The sequence below is a fragment of the Pristis pectinata genome, chromosome 15 (genome assembly GCF_009764475.1).
Source record: "Pristis pectinata isolate sPriPec2 chromosome 15, sPriPec2.1.pri, whole genome shotgun sequence".
NCBI classification, from domain to species: Eukaryota; Metazoa; Chordata; class Chondrichthyes; order Rhinopristiformes; family Pristidae; genus Pristis; species Pristis pectinata.
The window spans coordinates 6,790,367-6,809,263 of NC_067419.1; the positions used below are offsets into that span (position 1 = coordinate 6,790,367).

The window sequence follows — 18,897 nt, forward strand, 5'->3', positions numbered from 1 at the left end:
AGAAAACCAGGGAACAACAGACCCATCAGCTAACGTCAGTGCAGCTGCAATCTAAAAACAAGGATATAACAACAGAAGACCTTGAAAAGTACAATAGAGTTATGCATTGATTTATCAGTGGAAAAGCATTTGACACATCTACCAGAGAATGTGTTGAAGATGTATCTCCACAGAAGATGGGGGGGGGGGGGGAAGGTTTGTAATTGGATATTTAAGGAAAAAAGGATGTGCAGGGAAGTGGCTGAGGTGGAAAATCAGCGTGATCCTGATGGATGTGGAGCAGGCTCCCACAGGCTGAATGGTCCTGCAAAAAGGAACTTGGTCAAAGGCGCGGGGGCAAGGTTCTTTCGAACTTTATTTCCATTTCAAATGGGGTACAAACACATATACAAATAATTACATATATACAAAGTATATATCAATAATCCATGAACACCTGCAATAGATCAATAGTTAATCGTATCGCAAGGCTACAAGTGTCTTCCGCAAATGTCTTATATTTCTGAATACCCAGAAAGCTGAACAAGGTGTTATTGTCCTTCTCCCATAGACCTCGAGCACCGATAACAAAACCGAAATACTCGACGATCTTGGTCTTAGTCAGTTCCTTTATTTGTGCCATCAGATGCCGATATTTGTTTCTTTTTGGGGGGGGGGGGGTGGGGGGGGTGGGGGCAGACAGTGAAGGGACGAGAATTGGTTAGCAGACAGCAGGTGGAGCGAGAATGAACCATTCGTGGGTTGCACTGAGTGGAGAACCAGAGGGACTGGTGCTCGAGGCCAGGCCATTCACCAATGACGACTCAGCCAAGGGGACCAAGTGCCCTATTTCTAAGTTTGCTGATGATACCAAACTAGGTGGGATTGCCAGCATGAAGGAGGATGTGAAGAGGCTTCAAAGTTTATGGGCAAGAGACTGAAAGGTAGATGGAATATAATGTGGAAAAATGCAAGGGCATCCACATTGGTGCACGTAACACAGAGGCAGAGCACTTTAAATGCCAAGAGACTGGCTGATACTGAAAGGAATCTGAGCGTGCTTGGATAGAAGTAACAAAATGCCAATCTACAGGTGTACAAGATGAATCATTACAGCAGGATGTGAGGTCAAGAGGAAGCAGGTCTTACAGCAATTGTAGCTGGCTTTGGCAAGACTACCTGGAGTACAGAGTACAATTCTGGCCTCCTGACCCAAGAAAGGATGTACAGAGAGAGTGCAGGGAGGATTCACTGGACTGTTTCCAGGGAGGTCAGATTTGCCATGTTGGAAGAGATTGAATACAACAGGCCCATATCCTCGGGAATTGAGAAGAAAGAGGGAATCGTGTTGAAACGTAAAATTCTCACAGCCCTCAATAGGCTGAACTCAGGAGGATTCTCCACCCCAGTTAAGAAGTCTAGAACCGCAAGGGGGGGGGGGGCGCGCAGGGGGTCGTCACAGACTGAGTACAAGAGATGAGCCCTTCAGGACTAAAGATGAGCAGAAATATCTTCAGAGGGTTGTACATCTTCAGAATTGTCTACCAGGGGGGCTGTGGAGATATAGAGTTCATTCAAAACATAGATTGAAAGGTAATTGGATATTTAAGGGAAAAAAAAGGATGTGCAGGGAAGTGGCTGAGGTGGAAAATCAGCGTGATCTTGATAGATGTGGAGCAGGCTCCCACGGGCTGAATGGTCTCCTGCTGTCCCTATAATTTTTTTTTACATATCAAATTGATCGTATTGATTATGTTGAGCACAGTCTGCAGCCATTTTTGGAAGTGGTTGAATTTTCAAGTTTTAAACTCAAATGTGGTACAAGTTGCTACATGGGGGCACGTGGCAGACACCCACCACCGTGCACTGAGCTGGTACTGCCTATGTGCAACTGTTAATGATGAAGTACTTACAGACAAGCCTGCAGTTTTTAACGTTAGGGTCAAAATAGTTAACAAGCCCAACACCAAAAGAGTAGCACTTGTACAAATGGTATGGCATGCAATACAAACACCAGCTGCAGGATAACTGTCGACCACTGCCCCACACAGCTGGGCTTCTACAATGTTTGTTTGGTGCATACAGATGGTGTTTGTCCACGTGCATCTTCACATTGAATTAGCAATAGAACTGTTACTTTAAATATGAGGCAGGTCCGATTTTATTCTTGTGCTGGGGCACAAGAATAAAAAGGCCACAGTTAAGTCGAAATAGGCCAATCAACAACTCAATGCGAATAAAGGCAGCCGACAGCTTGGAAGGATCCAAGGAACACGGGGCAAGTTGGAACGAAAATGAGAACCGTTACTGTGACTTACCTGGGAAATCCTGGTTGTTTTGCTGTCCTGCCAAAACTCTGTCTGCAGCAAAGAAATAAGAATAGAAAGAGAATACATATATACACAGTAGATCAACACAAGGAAGAGAACAAGCATGCACAAGGAAAAACACAAGTAGTGTGATAGGATCTCTCCAAGAACAGTGGGGATAGTGGTCTTGATAGTTCTACAAATTATTAGACTTGTGGATCACAGAAAGCATGGCTGTGATGGGGTGGCGCCAAGCAGAAACACAACATTTCAGTCAAATAAGTATTTCTTTTACAGAATAGAAGCTCTTTAAAACAAACTACACCTGCTGTCCTATTTTGTGCCTACCCTTAGTTAGCTGTGAGAAAGCACATCTACATTTAACAGAAACTGAGACAGTGCACATGCATAGTTAATGAATCCAACCTGCCATTTTGTACACAATGTCCATCATGATCAAAATGGGTACCCAAAGTGCAACAAATACTTGTAATTCATCATTAACCGTGGACAGTACAGACCCCTGGTCAAGTCCAAGTGTACCAGATTCAAAGCTGCAAGCAGAATTAAGGCAATTCAACTGCAACTTCTAAAAGATTTTAAGATTTATTTAAAATGACCCTTTTCAACTGTGAATATAATCAACTACAATGTTTGTAGTATTTTGTAACTCTTGTTAAAACAGTGACAGTTGTGAGCTTTCTGGCCTAAAATGATATGTTCAAGAGGCATCACAAAGTAAAAGCAAAGATTTAGCTTTAAAAATATTCTCGGACAGGAGGCATTTCAGACATGATATTTACACAGTAGCAGAACTGCTGGACAATGTATTAAACACTGCAGTAGACTGGTGATTAAGATTTAATGGATTTTGCATTTATGGTTTATTAATTATGGTAATGTGTTTGACTAACTACCCCCTGAAGTGATCTTGCACCCCACTTCACGTTCTAAAACGGCACCACTGAAACAGAAAATGGATAAACTGGATGCACCCTGCCACTGACCTGGGCAACTCAGATGTGATAAAGTTGTTCCATGCCCAATCGACCTGACAGAGTTCTCTTCAACAACATCTGGGGACTGGAGACTAAAAAGGGAGAGCTGTCTCTTGGACCAGTCAGCCTGACACAGTCATACCTGCAGTATCATATCTGACAGAACACATAATACATGTGATAGCTTGTGATAGCTTTCAGCTGGAAACATTTAAATTGCTTAATTAGCTAGTATATTTTATTCAGAACAATGTACAATGTATTTAACATTAAATATGAAATTAGTTAAGCAACAAAACTAGATATCACATTAAAACTAATTAAACATGTCTAGTTTTAAAAGTTATGGCAAGGGAAGCGACTTTGTAACAAGAGATTCATAGTGATACAGCACAGAAACAGGCCCTTCGGCCCAACTCATCCATGCTGACCAAGATGTCTTCCTGACTGAGTCCCATTTGCCTGCATTTGGCCCATATCCCTCTAAACCTTTCCTATCCATCAACTGGTACAAATGTCTTTTAAACATTGGAATTGCACCCACCTCTCCCACTTCCTTTGGAAGCTCATTCCACATACCCACCACCCTCTGTGTGAAATCTTGCCCCTTAGATCCCCTTCAAATCTTCTCCCTCTCCTACCCTGGGGAAAAGACCATGACCATCCTCCTTGTCCATGATCCTACAAACCTCTACAAGGTCACCCCTCAGCCTCCTTCGCTCCAGGGAAGACAGTCCCAGCCTATTCCAGACTGCACGTGAGGAGAGAGATACTCTCCGCTGCCATGGTCAGTGCAGGGTGAATCGGCTGTTGCAGACCACTTGAGACCCAGTGATAAAAGGTAGTAGAGGTTCTACGGAGTACGAGAAACCAGAGTCTACATCAGCAAACAGGAGCACAAAGGTCACAGAGTACGAGAGCAAGGAAGCCACAATGAACATAAAGGCATCAAAATGGGGTTGCAAAAAGGTACATCTTTCCTAAAGTGTGAATCTGCAGTACTAGACACGACACTTTAGGAGAAGTACAAAGGCATCAAAGGGGGAGCAGGTGCAAGGTGATTCCAGAGATGAGAGACGAGAGTAGCTAAAACTATTCTCTTGGGAACAGAGGAGGATCTAATAGAAGTATTTAAAATCATGATCATGAAGATCAATAGAGGGACACTCCCTCAGTTGCAGGAGGGTCAGAAAGAAGGTTTAATATAAACCAAACGATGGTTTATACTAAAGCTAATGCGAGGAGAAGTTGACCGTTGAGAATAGTAGTGGGGCAGATTCAATCTGAGTGTTCAAGTGTCAACTGGATAAATATCTATACAGATAGAATAGCAGACCTGTGGGAAGAGTGGGACCAGCCAGATTGCTGATAGATAAAGATGGTACAGATTTAACGAAGACACGTGGCCTCCTTCCATGCAGCAACCATTTTGTGAGAATCCCTGGATATGTCCTGTCCCACTGGCAGGACGACCCAGGGGTGGTGTTCCAGTGGTAAACAGATAGAAGAGAGTTGCCCTGGTAAACTTCAACATGGACTCCAGACCCCATGAAGTCTCATGGTATCAGACCAAATATGGGCAAGCAAACCTCCTTCTCGTCGCTGGATATAATGAGGAAGAGATTTCAATACCACAGCACTCCTTCAGCAAATGAATCAGTGCTCCCCCATCCTGAACAAGCTTTGAGAGAAGCACTGAACGTAGCAAGGGCACAGAGGGTATGCAGGTTGGGGGAGCTTCAGTGTCCATCACCAGGAGTGGCCTGCTAGCACCACCACAGACTGATTGACCAAGTCCTGAGGGACAGAGATGCCGGACAGAGTCTGGAGCAGGTAACCAGCAAGTCAATACAAGGGATAAAACTATTTGATCTCATCCTCGCCAATCTTCGTGTGGCAGGTGCACTTGTCCACGAGAACATCAGTAGAACACAGTCCCCGTGGAGACAAAGTCCTTTCACACCGAGGTCACCCTTGATTTGTGTGGTGTGATACTACAACTGTGCTCAAGAGAAAAGACTCAGAAGTGGCATCTCAGCACAAACTATCCATTAGGTGGCAACAGAACAGTCATCTGTAAACTCATGGCCCCACACATCTTATTCCCCCTTTACACCAAACCAGGCCACCAATCCCATGCCTGTAATCCAGCTGTTCCAGTACAGTTACAATGCAAGAAAGCAAAACAAGAAGGGATTAGTGTGGATGGGCGCTTCATAGCTGTCACAGATACATTAGGCGGAAGGGCCTACTTCCATGCTGCATGAGCCTATGAATTTATGACAACACGGAGGAAAATTGTCTAATTATGACTTGTTCATAAGAAAGGACAAATCCAATCCAGCTCACTACAGCAATCTACTCTCAGTCAATACGACATGATTGAAGGCCTCACCAATAGTGCTACCAAGCAACACTTGCCAATAACCTATCCACCGATGCCCGGTTTGGGTTTTGCCAGGACCACTTGGTCCCAGACCTCATCACACCCATGGACCAAAGAGCCAAGTTCCACAAGGGGAAGCAAAAGTGATTGTTTGTGACATCAAGGCAGCATTTGGCCAAGTGTGGCATCAAACAGTGCTGGTTAAGCTGAAGTCAATGGGCATCAGTGGTTGGAGGCATGCTGTGCACAAAGGAAGGCAACTGGGGGTGTTGGTGTTCAAACATCCCAGTCCCACGACATTTCTGCTGGCGTTCCTACGCCCAATCACCTCCAACTGCCTCATTAATGACCTTCCTTCCCTCAAGGTCAGAAGTGGGGGATGTTCACTGATGTTCAATTTCCTTCCAGCTCCTCAGCAAATGAAGCAGCTCGTGCCACCATGGAGTATGACCTAGACAACATTCACGCATGGGCTGATAGGTAGCAAGCCACATTTGCACCACAAAAATGTCTGGCAGTGATTATGTTCACAAGAGAGATTCTGACCACCTAGCCTCAATATTCAGAGACACGACCATTGCTAAGTCCCAGAAAGTCAACCAGAAATTCAACTGGGCCAGCCACATAAACTACAGCTACATAAGGTGTGGGCATCCTCCTCACCTTCCGATGCCCCAAGGCCTCTCTGCAAGGAGGGGAATGAAGTGTCCTTAACTTGCCTGAATGAGCACAACCCCAACACCATTCCAGGAAGCCCCACAACATGAAAGCCCAAGGAGCCCACTTCAGTAGCATCCCAACCATCAACATAGTCATTTGTTCTCTCCGCCACTGTAGAGTCCAGCAACTCCACAATGCAGTTACCCGCCCAGATGACACTGATACCACCTCAAAACTCTCAACCTCTACTGCCAAGGACAAGGGCAGTGGACACATGGGAACACCACCCGCAGGACCCCCTCCAAACCCCGACTTGGAAATATGTGCCGGCCCTTCATCGACACTGAGTTGAAATCTTGGAACTTCCTGCCCAGCAGCACAATGGGAGCATCTTCACCGGAGGAACTGCAGTGGTTCACCACCACCTTCACAGGGGCAATTGGGGATGGGCAATAACTGCTGGCCTTGCCAGTGATGTCAACATCCTGAAAAGAAAAAAAAATGAACAAACAAAAAATACACATTCATCACCCATTCTCCCATCATCCCTCTCGTTTCCTGAAAGCATCATTCTTGGCTGGGGCTGGGCACGCCTCAGTATCTCGGCCAGTTGAGCATCTTTGAGGTGCAAATTCAAGTTGCAAATTATTAACTTGTGAACTCCTTCCAACAAGAGCCATGAAGTAAATTGTTCCCGCTGTCACAGACAGAACATCCGCCAAGCTATCAAAGGCTTATCCCCTTAGGCTTTAACAGCCACAACTTCTCGCACTTTATTGCAACATATCTAGTGCACATTGGGAGGAACAAATAATAGCAGCAACATTATGCACTCCTTAATGTACTGATGACAAGACAGCTGATGTTACTGAGTGTGAAATTTAGATTTAAAACAATGGATGTTAGGACCATGGTGTACAGAAATTCTTCAAGCAGACTTTATGATTAAGTAAGGCTATTGAATCATCACGATTGACAATAAGGTACGAAGTATATTTTTAAGTAAAAATGGTGCAGACGTGAAATGTTAAGAACGTGGGTGGCACAGTAGTGCAGTAATTAGTGTGATGCTATTACAGCGCCAGTGACCTGGGTTCAATTCCTGCAGCTGTCTGCAAGGAGTTTGTACGTTCTCCCCGCATCTGCGTGGGTTTCCTCCGGGTGCCCCGGTTTCCTCCCACATTCCAAAGACACACAGGTTAGTAGGTTAACATGGGTGTAATTGGGCAGTGCGGGCTCGTTGGGCCGGAAGGGCCTGTTACTGTGCTGTATAGAGAAAGTTTTAAATGATTTCCAACATACAGAAACCATTTTCCCCATTCAGCTCCAAAGCTTGCTCCTGTTAACTTAAGCCAAACTTCCTGATTGGCATAAACCAATATTAATCTTGTGTTTCTATAAACCATTCAGCTGTCCCACCTCACTCCATCTCCCTCCGAAGTTGTAAGATCCTCCAGCCTGTTGGGCTGGAGTTACCATGGCGAGAACATTTAACCTTCTCAGTCCTGTACTCTGGAACACCATTTTCCAAACACTCCAGTACGCATCCCAGATGCAAAATCTCTTGCAACCAACTTATTGGTTAAATCTTCAGTCACCTTTCTTGGGTCATCCAAGTGCTGGTTCCTTTCTCATTACAAGGTGCAATTGGATATTGTTTCTACATTATAGAGTCCATAAAAGATACAAGTTATTTTGATGTTGGCTCCGCAAATGTATGCGATGAGAAGCTGAGGTCAACTAGCAAGGTTGGCCCCATGTTCAATCTGCCATCGATGGCTCAATATCTCCAGCAATATCCTGGATCCTATTTGGCAAATTCTGTTACATGTATGGCCAGATGATCTTTCACTGTACTATCAGACTCAGCTATGATCGTGCTTGCAATATGCAATAGTTGATCAACTTGCTGATACTCAGAGTCGAGAATCAGACAATAGTGAGAATCAGACAATAGTAACAGACTCCTCAATAATACCGCAGTGCAACTTTTGAATTGCATTACAATTGAAATGGCATCCTCTTGGCTAGGGAATGGAATGCTTTAAGAGGGAAGAAAATGGGCAGGAAAACTTTGCATTAAGAAACAAACTACAAGATTAACCAAACCAAGGCAAGAGTCTCCCACCTCGGGGATATTACAGAAATGGAAATCTTGGAACATGCAGTCTTCATTACAGATTTCATCTTCAAATCAAGAACAAAGAACTGGAAAAGTAAGTCTTCGGAAGAAGAATGCAGTTATTCAAAAACAATCCCAATGCACTGCTGAGGTCAACAGGTTTTTGTTTACTGTTCTGGTTTGGTCCATGACTTGATCCAATCAGTGGGTGAATCCCAGGAACCAGGAAAGTCTCACATTCAACCTTCAGTTGATATCATGAACCAATCTCAACTGAAGTGATTGTGTTATAATTGGCCTCAGTACCCAGGTCTAGGAAGGACAAAGATCTGCTCTGTTATCTACGGAACCCAACAAAGAAACACATTGTTGCACTGAAAGTGGATCAGACTTGGCTGCAATTCCCTTCCTGCCTAACAATTCCACACTTGAGACATGGGAATGTACGGTTGAGAAAGCCCCTTCTCTCCCCACCACTGGCAGCAGAATCTTTGGCCTTTTCACAATGGCTTTAGAAAGCGAGGCGAACAGAACGAATTGGCAAGTAAACAAATATGTCACAATCCAAAGATTCACAGGCAGAATTACTGAGTTACACTTAAACCTTCCTGTATTAAATTTTCTTCCTTTTCATCAGATCATCAAATGTATTGGGTGGATGTTCTTTGCACCTGGGGCCGTGGGAGAAGCAAGCATAGGCAGGCTGAATCACATTCATTCTGTCCATGCTCGCTTAGCTTTAACCGCTGACATTTAGTCTCCAAGTTCAGAAAAATACTTAACCATACTCAATAACTTTAACATAAATGATATTGAACTCACACAAGCCATCACTTAGGTTTCTCCATATGATCTTAATTCCCAATTTGTGCTGAACTGTAGGCTATTTTATTTTCAGGAGTTACACTGACTGGAAACCAGTTCAGATGCCCCAGAGGAGGATATATCCAGAAGAGATATCTCATTGAGGTCAGTTAGATTTGAACACGGACCTCAAAGAGAAAAAGGGCAGATGAGAAAGTGTGCATAGTCACACAGAGACACAAAGGAGAACTATTTTAAAATAGCTCAATGTTCCTTATTTATTATTCAATATTCCTGCTGCCTGCACATTCATAACTACAACCAAGTTATTACATATGGCAGTAAAGTTGAAATAATGAGTCCCCATTTAGTAATAACTGCATCCCTTTTTTTTAAAAAAGAGGGATACAATTTTATTTGTAATTAAAAATGGAATACTACCCCACTGTCTTTTTATACTGTTTATTGTGCAGGAAGCCTTGAACTAGGAAGTGATTTCAGTAAAATAAAACCATACAAAATTACAGCAACTGAGAACTACTTAGTATTTACAAAGACAGCCTCTGGCCAAATCTACACAAAGTGGCTGAGTATCTATCTACATATGAAATCTAAGGTCAGAGTTTTATTTTTACTGTCTGAAGTAATTACAAGTGCTTAATGTCATGCGAATTAAGCATTAACACAGACTTTCAAATAAAGCAATCATAATATAAAAGGCAGATTTATTTCATTACTTCTTCAAGCTGTCAATTTATTTCAGATTTTAAAATTCAACAATAAAGGACTCGAGAGCTCAAAAGCAAAGCAGCAATTGTGGAACTTCCTCCCAATACCTTTTACACTGTTTGGCACACAAACACATTTTGTAATAAAAACACAATCCAAATCTCTAGATATAGTTCCTTTGCTTCACAGATCCATGCCCCACCCCATTCAGGTTTCTGAAGTACTCAGCCGAATGAAAATACGCAGGCGAGAATTATGAAAGTCACAAAGCCTTAGACATTCCAGTCTCCTGTGAGTGCCTCAGCAACATTGATCTTGCAACTAAAAATTGCTTATTAATAATTATGTATGATAAGATTTAAACAAGACTCAGGTTAAAAATGGCGCAATATTTCACTGAAATTTGCAAATACCGTACACACTTTTGGGAAATGTAGTGAAGAGGTCCCGACCAATGATAAGCATCAATACACTAGTATGACAGCAACTTATCCTGTCAAGAAACATTAAGGTGTGCATTTTGTGTTAAGTTCTCCACAACCAAGATAACCAAGGAGCAAAAAAGCACTTGCACTATGAACATTAAAAATCTGTTAACCCCATGTTATTACAAACTGTACAAAATAAAGGTTTATAAAAACTGATAAGATAAGCAGTTTAATTTTCAGTGAACAAGTATCAGTGAAAATGTATTAGAATCCATCCTTGATTCTTCGTTTAAAAAAAAACATACTGATGCTGAGATATTTGGCTTTTGCTTATAAAACTACCCAACTTGACACATTCTACTTTATTTGTTAAAAACACTTATGACCAGTCATTAAAATTTCAACATTCAAGGCTGACGTCAGTACACACATTTAGACGAGCCAGAACCATAATAAACCATGTTTAACACTGAACACATTACTAAGATTTACCACAGTTACAGTTCACATGCGTCATTCCACAAAAACCTCCATTTGAAACACAATGCCTTAGACTTGGAAATGATTACAAGAAGACTGGCACATTACAAATGCTCAGCAAAAATTTTAAACTTCAAGCTCATAATGTTCTCATTCTTTTTTTTAAATGCTAATCAGGTCGAGGGATGTCGGTGCTGTGGTCTGGAACATTTTCTACATTGGCACCCATCTGCAACTCCGAAATCATTCAAAGCTCAATTAGACAGAACAAAATTTCCTTTACATTAATCTTGGCCCAAATAAAAATGCAGCTCCCATCAACCTCACTCCAACAGCACCAAATTGCCAAATTCATTTCACAGGGAATGGTCACTACAATGGGACTTGATTTTTTTTTATATAAAGAGTGGTCCGTATGATTTACCTCACCTTTGGATTAAAATTATCCACCAAATCATTTACAGTCAATAATAAAAGCATTCTTCAATTCCAACACATCCTTCAGATGAAAGACCAATTCAACCGAGCACACAAGTTTCCGTTACCTGCTATTTCATCCAATCTTTAAAACAGGATAATATCCTAATAATAAAATGATTTATTACAAAAAGTAAAACAAATTTTGCAAAGTAAAGTGAAATCAGTCATACAAGATTTCTCTCAATCCCTGAACACAGTATACAGAAATACAAGAATCACAACATGACCATGTCATTCAATGCTAACATGCACTTCACGTAATATAAAATTTATGTGCTTTTGCACCATATCACTTGTTACCTTTATTCAAGAAAACCTTATTGCACTGAGATTTACAATGACATAGAATTGTACAGCACAGAAACAGGCCCTTTTGGCCCATCTCATCTATGGCGATGATGATGTTCACCTACTCTAAACCCTTTCACTTGCATTACACCCACATCCCTTTACACCCTTGCTAGCCAAGTACCAGTCCAAATGCCTTTTAAACATAATTGTCTGCCTCCGCAAACCTCTCTGGCCACTCGTTCCATGTAACGACCACCCTGTGTGGGAAAACTTACCCCTCTGATTTCCTTTACTATTCTCCCCTCTCACCTTAAACCTGTACCCTGCAGACTTAGACTTCCCTATACTCAGGAAAAAGATCCCATCTAAATTTTTTTAAAAATTTTATCTACAGCGTGGTAACAGGCCCTTCCGGCCCAATGAGTCTGCGCCGTCCATTTTAAACCCAAATTAACCTACCCCGTACGTCTTTGTAATGTGGGAGGAAACCGGAGCACCCGGAGGAAACCCATGCAGACACGGGGAGAACGTACAAACTCCTTACAGACAGCGGCGGGAATCGAACTCCGATCGCTGGCGCTGTAATAGCGTTGCACTAACCACTACGCTACCATGCCGCCCCTCATGATTTTATTAACCTCCATAAGGTCACTGTTCTGCCTCCTACGTTCTAGCGAGAACAAACCCCAGCCTATCCAACCTCTCCGTATAACTACAGCCCTCCATTCCAGGCAACATCCTTGCGAATCACTTCTGCACACTTTCTCCCACATCCTTCCTGTAGTGGTGGTGACCAGAACTGTGCAGTCTAACCAATGCTTTGTACAGCGGCAACATGACATCCCAACTCTTATACGCAATGCCTTGGCCTCTGAAGGCAAGCTTGCCAAATGCCTTTTTCCATTATCTCATCCACCTGCACTGCCACTTTTAGTACCCCAAAGTCCCTCTGCACATCAATGGTCCCAAGCTCCCTGCTATTTATTCTACATGTCCTAAAGGAATTTGACCTCCCAAAGTACATTACCTTCCACTTGTTTGGATTACATCCCACCTGCCACCATTCTGCCCAACATTCCAGCTGATCCGTGTCCCGGTGCATCTTTAGACAACATTGTTATCTACAATTCTGCCAATCTTTGTGTCATCTGCAAACTTGATCATTGTACCCCTACATTCTCATACACGCCAATTATATAAATATGGTAAACAAGAGGTCCCAGCACCGATCCCTGTGGATCTGAGTCCTGATTAAGGGTCTTGGCCAGAAACGTTGACTGTTTATTTCCCTCCATGGATGTTGCCTGACCTGAGTTCCTCCAGCACTTTGTGTATTGCTCCAGATTCCAGAATTTGTTGTGAGATCCCTGTGGTACACCACTTGTTATGGATCACTGGTCAAAAGCACCTATCCACCGCTACCCTCTGCCTCCTCTCGCCGAACTGATTTTGGATCCAGTTCATCAATGCCTCATGGATCCCTTGTGCCTCAACTTTCTGGACTGACCTACCATGTGGGACCTTGTCAAAAGCCTTGTTCAAGTCCATTCAGACCACATTTACCACCCTGCCTTCATCAATCTCCTTGGTTACCTCCTCAAAAAACTCAAGTCACATTTGCGAGACATTCCAGGCAACATTCTGGTGAATCTCTTCTGCACTCTTTCTATCATTTCTACATCCTTCCTGTAGTGTGGTCACCAGAACCATACACAATACTCCAAATGCAGTCTAACCAGTGTTCTGCAACATGACATCCCAACTCTCATAATCAAAGCCTTGGCCTCTGAAGGCAAGCTTATCAAACGCCTTTCTCCACTACCCTATCCACCTGTATCCAATTGACTGATCATTTTGGGGAAGAACGTTTTTGTGTTGAAAACTTTGTGCTAAGTTTCTTGATTTCACTTTGATATGACTTAAATTTAAACTTTATTTGGCCCCTCATTTCCAAAAGGTTATTTCAATAGAGCTGCAATGCTTTTAGTGGCACAAGGTACTACACACAAAAAAAAAACTTCCAAATGACTCAGCATCAATGAGTAATTGAACCATATGGACCAGGAGGGTTTGCAAAAGGTTCACTGGAGTTGCTTCAACTGCCTTGGCTTCTCTATGCTGGGTGGAGAGGAGGGAACTATCAACCCAGGATTCTGCTCGGTATCCAGCAAGGCTCCACGCATGGTGTGGAAATAACGGTCAGGTGCAGTACTGACTTGCGGGGTTAAGGCTCACACATCAAAATGGGATTCTGGTGCATCTCAAAGTTTTCAGGAACATACAAGTCAATGGATTCAAGATGGGAAATAGAATATGCAGAATAGAACATCGAACAGTACAGCACAGGAACAGGCCCTTCGGCCCACAATGTTGTGCCAAACTAGTTAAGCTAATGACACCTAATCGCTTCTGCCTGCACATGGTCATGTCCCAAAGGACAGAAAGAACATTCTGACCAGATTCTCCCCACTTAGCTGAAGCTGCACTGCAAGAATGTTCCTCTGCATCATAATCATATTTGGCAGTGCAGGGGCAAACAAATCTTGTTTGCAGGCGTCTACAATCAAACCTTAAACTCTGGTGTGAAATATTCACTGAATTTTGCAATTATATACTACAAAAGTGACGTGTGCTTCACCAATTCAGGAAAAAAAAAATCCCATTTACATTTTGAACATCTGGCTATTTAAAGTCACAGAGCAATACATCATGGTCACAGGCCTTTTGGCCCAACCAGTCTATGCCGACCACAGTGCCCACCCAGCTAGTCCCAATTTCCTGCATTTGGCCCCTATCCCTCTAAACCCCGCCCCTCCACGTACCTATCCAAGTGCTTCTTAAATGATACCATTGTACCTGCCTTAACCACTTACTCTGGCAGCTCGTTCCATATCTGCACCACCCTGTGTGAAAAAGTTTCCCCTCAGGTCACTTTCAATCTTTCCCCTCTCACCCTAAACCTTGCCCCCTAGTTTTGGACTCCCCTACCCTGGGGAAAAGACTGTCACTGTCCACCTTATCTATACTTCTCATAATTTTAAACTTTTCTATGAGGTCACCCCTCATTCTTCTATGTTCCAAGGAATAACAGCCTAGCCTGAACAACTTTTGTGCACAACAAAAAAAGTTGTTTTCCTGCTGGTTTTTGACTGCCTATTTGACCTATTGGGTGAAATGGCAGAAAGTTGCTGAACCAAACAACAGCAGGGAACTGGTAAATGAAACTGAAGTGACGTGAGCACTGTAAAATCCCAAGTCAATGGCAGTGCTCAAGACGATAATTTAATTTCATCATAAGGTTGCCTTCCTGCTTGCTCACAGCACTGATGTTTGAGGTAGAAGAAAAAGGAATATTGAAGTTATTCTGAATTCTTCTTAAGAGTAATAACCCTCTCCCTGATCTAAAAGAATGCACATTTTGGATTTCCTCAATCAAATGGTTTTACAGTGAAACATTTCAATAAACTATGCCTAAAGTCATATTGTGACTCTTAAGCTGAAGAGGAAACAGGCTTCATGCTGATACCGTATTCAGTGTCGGATATCCAGTTTTCCCACAAATAATCAAAATATATTCAACCCAATTGCACTACTGTTTCAATTGGCTCAGTGAGCGCGTTTTCTTGTCTCATGGCTGAAGAAAGGTTGCATGAAGTAAAGAGACCAAGTAGGGAAATATAGCAGAGCACAGGTTTCAGGATAAACTCAGTGTGAGACAGTGCTGATGAAAAGTCACCAACCTGAGATACCAACTCTGCTCCTTTCCCCACCAACACTACCTGACCTGCTGAATATTTTCAGCAATTTCTATTTCAGTTCAATTTAAGACAAATTATCTCAAGCTATTAATTAATCAAAAAATTCTACAACAGCAAGGGAAATATATCCTAAAGCTGCCTGATTAGCGTGACTCCCAGAGCTTTTAAGGTAATTCCATTCAAGGGCAGAGCCTTTTTGTTTGGTTGGTAAAGTGATTCGACTGCCAGATTCTCAGAGCGTGAGACATAACCGAGCAGAAATGGTCTAGGAACATCTTTTGAGCGACACTCAAGCCCAATTTCACTCACAGCTCTCTGACTACGGTTCTTAAAAAAACAGCAAAACTGATGATATGCCGACTGATGTTTGAAACGAAACAGTAAATTCCGAACGGCAAATACATCCAAGGCTGCAGAGGTAATCGCGGAGACCCCGCAACCCTCCAATCATATTTCAAGAAGTGCAACATTAATTTCTTAATAGAGACGTTAAGGACGAGATTAAATAAAACAGGGAAGTTGGAATACTGACCGTGTTGAAGTGCCCTTCCTGACATCACACATACTGCATTTGAAAGCCTCTGCGCTGTTCCTGAACGTACAAACGCTACAATCCCAGTATCCCTCGTCTGTGGAAGGCTTCGGCTGCCTTTTGGGTCTGTTTTGGACAACAAAAGAAATGGAGAGGAGAGCAGGGGGGAAAAAGATACATGGGTACACCGGCTTATCCTGCGAACAGTTCGCCTCTTTTTTTTCCCTCCTCTCTCTGTCTCTGTCTGATCCCAACCCCCCCTCCCCCGACCCCGCCACTTCTCCTCCTCCAAAGACCTTCGCGGCAATCGGTGCCGATCAAAAGAAAGAGGGCCAGATCCTTTGAGCGAAACTGCAGCCTCCCATGTCAATTTCCCACGCACGCAGGCACGCACACTGGCTACTGTAAGCAGCCCGTCCGCCATGGTCGCTACAATTGTATCGAGCACCCCGACATTCCGCTTTCCCCGGCCACCAGCTCCCATTCTCCGCCGCTCAGGACCCCCACCATGAAAACATTTAAAGGGAGCCCCCTTTGCTTTCTTCTCTTCCTTCCTCCTCCTCCCCCCCCCCCCAAACAACTCCCTTCCCCTCCCCAAGGGCGGCGAGATAGAGTGACGGCTCTGAAAGTACTCTACCTGGTGGGACTCTTCTTGTCTCCCATAACAGCGTTAAGTCCTCTGGGTTTTTTTATTATTTATTATTGAAACCAATCCGAATGGCTCAGAGCTCCTCTGCTAGCGCCTGGATTCCCCCAGCCCTCCCCCCCCACCCCCCCCCAGACATACACACACACCGACCGACCGAGCCACCCCCACCGCCCCCAGCTGTCCGGTGACTCGTCTCACGTGGCGCGCCGGGGGCCAACCAGCTCACGGAGATTTTTATGAAACACACGCACGGCGCACAAGGCGGTAGGTTTGCAATGGGCAACTGATGCTCTGCAGCCTTGTGCCGGGTCCGGGCAAGGCGCGGTGAGCGAGCGGACGCGGGGGCGAGAGGGAGACACACACACACACACACACGGAGAAGGGGAGGAGACGGCGCCGTGAACTCTATCTCCGCTCGCAATTCGGCAAACGTCGCTTGGAACCGACTCTGTCTCTCTCTCTTCCCCCCCCCTCCCCCGTAGGGAAGAGGAAGCAAGAGTTTTCCCCCCGCCCCCTTCGCAATGATGAAATGCAATGACATCAGCAGCCCGACGGCAGGATATCAGGAGGGCAGCGAGGAATGAATGGGGGCTGTCCCGGGCAGCTTCAAATCCGCTGCTACTCGGACAAAGCCGCCACAAGGTGGCCGGGGTGGGGGAGGGTCTTTTAAAGAGGAGTTAGCAAACTTTGAGTTCGCGTGTACTTTGACGTAGGGTGCCCTATTAAAAGGGGAGGGGCAGTTTTGAGCAGAGTCCAGTAAGTGAAGTGATGTTACGTTAATTTTGGTTTAATGGTGGTGGGAGGTTGCCGCCAGTCCTTGGGCGATTTAATGAAATGCGTTGAGCAGTTTCTGCACGCAGACCACGTGGATCCTTATTGTTGTAAATGATCCGAGTCTTACCCCGCCCCCCAAGATGTAGACGCGTCCTCCCGAAACCCCGGCGGATTTAACTTGGGAGTTGGCGTGAAGGCCTCGGTCTCTGCTGGTGACCGCATATGCAGGCAGGGTTGAGATATTTTAGCTCTCATTCCCACCATCGACTCTTTGAACCCTTTCACCCAGTTCTTTCCGCATCGGTCCCAGGAAGCAACCTGACCTGCACTGACCACATGCAAAACTTCGGCCGGGTGTTTCCCTCCCTCCCACCCACCGCCTTCACTGCAAACTTCACTTGCCAAGATCCTGGAAGTCTCAAGAAGAATGAGGAAAGACTGTCCTGATTCCCACCCACCATCCTCCCGCAGTTGATGAGTCGATGCTCCTGGGGAGAAGCACTGAGAGCAGTCAGGGTACAGGAACCTACTCTGGGTGTGGCCGCCGATATCCCTCACTGGGAGGGGGCTGTGAGGGGACACCCACCACGGAGAGAGCTGGTGGGGCCCCCTTGCCGCGGAGAGAGCCGGTGCTTTCCTCTCCCGCCCCCAAGGACAGAAATGCCAGGCAGGGTCTGCGGCAGGTGACGAGTGCATCGACGTGTGGAGTAAACCTACCCGCCCTCGACAGAGTACCTTGCGGCGGGAGCACCTGTCCTCGACAGCGCTGGTAGAACTGCAGCCCTGGCGGACAGAAAGTCCCGTGCTCGCACCCAGAACGCCCTCCTTCAGGTTTTGGATGGCAGACGTGATAAACTGGGTGGGCGCTGAGGGGAACTGGACGTCGGTGAGGGGCTGTGGGACCCATCGCTGCCGTTGGAAATGTACGTCAGCACAGTCGGGAACCCGGCCAGGCGTATCCCTCGACTTCCCCGCCACCCCCATGACAAATGAGCCAGGAGATGGACCCCAGTTCAATGAGTACGGAAGTCCTTGCTGGGAGCAGTGCCAGCTTTCACTGAAGATGATGAGATACCGGCCTAGTGAAGCTGGAATCGGCGGATGGTGGAGAGCGAAACACTCCCTCGGTCAGTGGACCGAAGGGAGTTCTGCAGTCACGAAACAGCTAACAGGAAGAGGGGGCTCCCAAAAACAACCCCATCCACAATGATCGCAGGGCACGGCAATGTAGACGCTAAAGAAAAATCGGAAACAATTTTCAGCAGAATAAATGCACCATCCCGGCTTTCTCCTGAGATCCCTATCGTCACAAAAACCAGTCTCCAACCAATTCAATTCATTCCACGTAACATCAAGAAGCTAAGATAAGAAATCTTTGCCAGTCACATGTACATCGAAACACAGTGAAATGCATCCTTTTGCGTAGTGTGTTCTGGGGGCAGCCCGCAAGTGTCGCCACGCTTCCGGCACGAACATAGCACACCCACAACTTCCTAACCTTGTACGTCTTTGGAATGT

The 18,897-nt window shown here is 44.8% G+C and overlaps 1 protein-coding gene across 4 annotated transcripts in view; it reads right to left on the reverse strand.

Annotated features, from left to right (window-relative positions):
* yaf2 (YY1 associated factor 2) overlaps positions 1–17,046 on the reverse strand; it is a 122,516-nt gene extending 105,470 nt beyond the window's left edge. For 2 of the 4 annotated variants that reach the window (XM_052030608.1, XM_052030606.1), the window contains exons 1-3: positions 16,594–16,729; positions 15,957–16,082; positions 2,298–2,339 (exon numbers count right to left, since the gene is read on the reverse strand). In XM_052030608.1, the coding sequence (XP_051886568.1) occupies positions 2,298–2,339; positions 15,957–16,082; positions 16,594–16,619 (194 nt within the window). In that variant the 5' untranslated portion in view covers positions 16,620–16,729. Of the gene's footprint in view, positions 1–2,297; positions 2,340–15,956; positions 16,083–16,593 lie in introns of all 4 variants that reach the window. The other 2 variants (XM_052030609.1, XM_052030607.1) reach the window with 2 other exon arrangements.
* Positions 17,047–18,897: the final 1,851 nt, after the last annotated feature.